The sequence below is a fragment of the Monopterus albus genome, unplaced genomic scaffold (assembly GCF_001952655.1).
Source record: "Monopterus albus unplaced genomic scaffold, M_albus_1.0 scaffold343.1, whole genome shotgun sequence".
NCBI classification, from domain to species: domain Eukaryota; kingdom Metazoa; phylum Chordata; class Actinopteri; order Synbranchiformes; family Synbranchidae; genus Monopterus; species Monopterus albus.
Window position 1 is genome coordinate 251,419 of NW_018128223.1, and position 4,511 is coordinate 255,929.

The 4,511-nt window shown below is 37.8% G+C and overlaps 1 protein-coding gene and 1 long non-coding RNA gene across 4 annotated transcripts in view; one reads left to right on the forward strand and one right to left on the reverse strand.

The window, feature by feature from the left end:
• tmem241 (transmembrane protein 241) overlaps positions 1–3,006 on the forward strand; it is a 30,975-nt gene extending 27,969 nt beyond the window's left edge. For 2 of the 3 annotated variants that reach the window (XM_020625015.1, XM_020625016.1), the window contains 3 exons: positions 1,902–1,995; positions 2,689–2,753; positions 2,916–3,006. In XM_020625015.1, coding sequence (XP_020480671.1) covers positions 1,902–1,995; positions 2,689–2,753; positions 2,916–2,979 — 223 coding nt within the window. In that variant the 3' untranslated portion in view covers positions 2,980–3,006. The remainder of the gene's footprint in view (positions 1–1,901; positions 1,996–2,688; positions 2,754–2,915) is intronic. The other variant, XM_020625017.1, reaches the window with a different exon arrangement.
• Positions 2,915–4,505, reverse strand: LOC109974683 (uncharacterized). The gene is made up of 5 exons (XR_002277007.1): positions 4,415–4,505; positions 4,280–4,319; positions 3,971–4,055; positions 3,756–3,897; positions 2,915–3,562 (listed from the first exon to the last, which is right to left on the reverse strand). It is a non-coding gene; the product is annotated as an uncharacterized LOC109974683 (long non-coding RNA).
• Positions 4,506–4,511: the final 6 nt, after the last annotated feature.

A 4,511-nucleotide genomic window follows, 5' to 3' on the forward strand; every position in this document is an offset into this window, starting at 1 on the left:
TCTAGTAACATGTCGTGACTTAAACATAAGAACATATTATGGCTAAGGCTACAGTTATACACGTCGTAATAATAACATTAAACACCCTGTCTGCTGACAGTCATCAACTCTTCTCTCTGGTATTCTTGACCAGAAATACCCTGCAGAAACTCATAAGCATGCCTAAGCATTTAACAGTCTAACTAGACATCCTATCTCCACTAAACATTTCTAATACATAAAGTATCTATCCAATATCTATCTGGCTAAAAATACCTAACACCTCCAAGATCAAGGTTCATCAGTGTCCAATCACACCATATCTGGCTTTCTGAATGAATGGGTGCTCTAAGGATGAATACCCAAATAGAAATAGAGCAAAATAAAAACCAAAAAATTTGACCTTTTTGTAAACCACATCAGTGCTGTGCTCACAGAACCAAAAAAATCTTTCAAAGAAAAAACCACTATCTTCACTTTGAAACATGGAGGGAACTCAGTTATGGAGCTGATTTGTGAAGGGCAAAATGAAATCAGAAGATTATCCTGGAAAGAAACATACTGCTCTGTGTCAGTCACAGCTCTGAACAGCCTGACCTGATCGTAACAAGGCGTCAGAACTGAAAATAGGTGTCAGACCTGACAATCTATAATTTTATGCTGTATAGTGTGACTGATGCTACATCTTGGACGTCTGACAATGTCTCGACAAAGTGTAACATGCCATAACTTTTCTTTTTACTTCCATGACATGTTGGAGAGACACTGAGTAATATAAAAACACAGACCACTCTTCTGTTCACAATACCTTTGGCATGTTGGACAGCTATCATTAGCATATCGACTTTCACAGTCTGCCTTGTGAGGTAGCTACAGGGCTTGTTAGACTGTGGTTCTACCAGGTTAAAACACTTTAACCACTACCTCAAATTCTCTGCCGAGGACAGTGTCTCTGTGCGACCCACAAATGGGTCCACAGGCTGTCATCTATCAGATCGTCTGTCATATCTGTCATCCAAGACATGGCAAGAATTTATGACTATAATTGTGCAATCTGCCATAGTGACCATCTTATCAGACAAACAAACAAATATGTATTATGTAGTGTGAACCAAGCAAAAACATACCAGCTTTCTGAAGAGGCTGCTAGGGGTCCTGATCTTAATCCAGCTAAACATCTATACGAAAGAGCCAAAACTCGTGGTTTTGGAGAAGGAGCCTGTTAAACCTTAGACAGTTTGCTAAAGAAATGTACAGGTTTCATTAAGAGCTACTTAAAAAGCATGAGAGGCAGTGATCGTCTCAAAAGCATGTGCTATAAAATATTGGGTTAAGACTCCTAAAATATGCCTCTCTTTTTTAGGTGGAAAGGTACTAACACTTTTAGCCACATCTGAATGTATCAAACAGAGCTACAGTACCTCCTGTACAGTATCTACCAAGTAATAGTTTTGTTATTGTGATAGGACACATTTTTGTTCAGAACAGTGGTTCACAAAGTAATCTCAGTGACTAATGGGACTAGCAACACTAGTTCAGAGCACATCATACAGGATCAATTTAGAAAGAGCTTTAGTTGCCAGTTATCATTTGATGAAGAGTCCAGTTTGCCAGTGTGACCTTGTAGTGACCTGTTGATAACACACTGAGACCTACAGATACAGAGCTAATTTATATGGTGTTACAGTAAGTAGATTAGTCCTGGAATAGTGCATGAATGGCAGCCTGAAACTTTAAATTTACCAAGTCTGCAAATTGCTTCTGTTAACTGACATTAGAGAAAAGCTTTAATTTTAAGATTCATACTAGAAATTCCTTTATCAACAAAGGTGTGACACATTTCCCCTAAAGGATGCATCAATTAAAACTACATTGTTTTTTGTATTTTTGTGTCACAACTATCATCAAAATGTCCCCCACAGTGCACTGCTGCAGTTCTTGTTGCTGTTGGCCACTGTCAAACTAAAAAGTGGACTGTCCTTCGAGTACTTTGGCGTCTGGACGTTGTTATCTAAGGTGGGTGTTTAACAGTACAGTGAGGCCCACAACTGTGAGATCCATGAAAATCTGACATTTTCATGTAAACCTGGAAATAATCAAAGTTTAAGGATTTAGAAACATTTAAGTTGAAATGTAAAATATTTAAAGGTCATATATGATTTTTAGGTCGCAATCAAATTTATGGCATTGACCATGTTAATTCCTTGGTACAAAAGGTCAGATTTAGAGTTTTATCTTGTTAAGATGACAGTTGGGAGGATCTGATCCACAACAAAATAACAAAATGGTGCTGCATCCAAAGTCCAATCAATTGTTCTGTGGCCCATAAAGTACCTCTCCACGAAGTTTCACCCAAATCCATTCATTACCTTTTGAGTTATGCTGTTAACAAAGAAACCAACAAACGTGGGCAAAAACATAACCCCACCCTCGGCGGGGGTCATCATGTCAAACTGTTGGACCCCACTGTATACACCTCTTATATTCTTTGTCATATTGAGTGATGACACTATCTTAAGGTAAAATCTGATTCTACTTCACAGAATCAGAAGAATGCACTGTGTAATTACATTTCAAAGTTATCACCAAAAGCTTAAAATAATTAGCAACATCAGGACTGTAGCAAGAAAGGTGCTGCTTCTTTATTTCAAATCACTTTTACCTAAAAGATAAAAATGGAGGTATCTATATCTCGTCCTTTCTTCCAAGGTCACTACAATGTCCCTCAGCCCGTTTATTTTCAACATGGTCACTAATGCTCCCTCTCTTATTTGGTAAGTATCTTTCAAGTTATTTATTACTGCTCTGCTATTTCATCTTTGTAGAACTGAGGGAAGGAATGAACATGTTTTACATGAAACATTTCTGAAACGGTGTGAAGCCGGCTCATTATTAAACTATTACTGATGTTTCCTTCTTATTCTGATGGTTTTCAGTGTGGTTGTCAGTCATGTTGGAGAGGCACTGCTCGTCTATGCTGAAAGAGAAACTCAACTGTAATTTAACACAACAGCTCTACAGATGAACCCACAACTTGCACTTTTTCTTAGAAAGTTCAGATCATTCTTCCTATGTGCGTTGATAATTTGCCGACCAAATAAAATTATATTTTTGTGCGTACTGTGTATTTTTTATTGGACTCTAACCCCACTAAAACAGAACTGTGAATTTCATCTTAAAACACTAATACAAAGTATTAAAGCCATTTGCAAACAATACTTCAGTTTATTTCTATATAATTTAATAAATCCCAGTGACAGTTCTGATCATTTACAACCCTCCACATACATGTAATTAATCTTTATCTTAGACATATCCCAAGCATAATCAAAGCCAAATGTTTACAAATAGCATGTTACAATTACAGACAAACCTTATTAGAAGGCTGTTGTGTTAAAAGAGCTTCATTGTACCCCTCAGAGCCATTTTACCACAGGAACTAACCCGTTCTTCATACAGTTGGTGAATTCAAACAGAGAAACCTTCTAGCTCTGCTGCTGGTTTCGCTTCGGGGAGAATAAAGCGTTGAATGGTTGTTTTCTTCGTGAACGTGCCTGAGGATTATTGTCTTCCTTGATATAACCTAGAAACAATGACATCTCAATGTACGAGATGCTATTTTTGCTTATTCTAAACATATTTTCATGTTTTTAAGACAATGTGGTATTTGCTATGATAATACAAAAGACAGTGTGTGTAGAATTGGGTCAAAATTCTCTGCTTATGTTTTACCAGCACAGTTTAATGGAGGATTTAGGGAAAAATGGTTACATTACCTCTTTCAATGCATGTTTGTGTTGATGGGAAACCAACTTCCCAAAAGTTTTCAGGAGTACAAGGAGGAATGTAAAGAAAACGGTGCCTGGAGCATGCAGACAACTTCTTTTGTTTTTCCTGTTCTGGGAGATGAGCATAATACTGCAGGAAAAAAAACTAAAATCAGCTCAGTGTTAAAGTCTGTCTTATTTAGCTCCATTTTCAAACTACTTACAGTCTCACACTCCTTGCAGGTAGTGCCCTTCAGCCGCCTTCTCTCGTCTTTTTTGCGAACTACCACCACATGTGCAAATGGTTGTCTGATCCAGTCAGAGAAAATGAGGTTGAGAAGCTGGAAAAATTCTGAGCCTGGACTCTTAACAAAAACTTTTTTTTTTCCTGTCTCTGTTAACATTCATATTCATATTCATTCAATATAAATCAAGTATAAAATATCCAAGAAGTATGTGTTAATCATGGTGCCCAAAAGCCCAGTAAGAGCATCCTAAAACCACAACGACACTGTGTATGGCAGAAGGCTTACCGTGCTTTGCTCCGACCTGAAGCATTTTCAGGGGGACCCTCTAATTTGGGAGTCAAACATGAGTAGATTTCAAGGGCTGATAGGCAGAAACCTGGGTCAAATTACAAAACAAATGCTCTTAATCTAAAACCTTACCTTTGCCCTCTTCTTCATCATCACAGCCCTCTCTCTGGCTTTCCTGTGCAGAGTTGCAAGCTTTGTACTCGCCATAAGCTGTCGTGTCAAACATCAT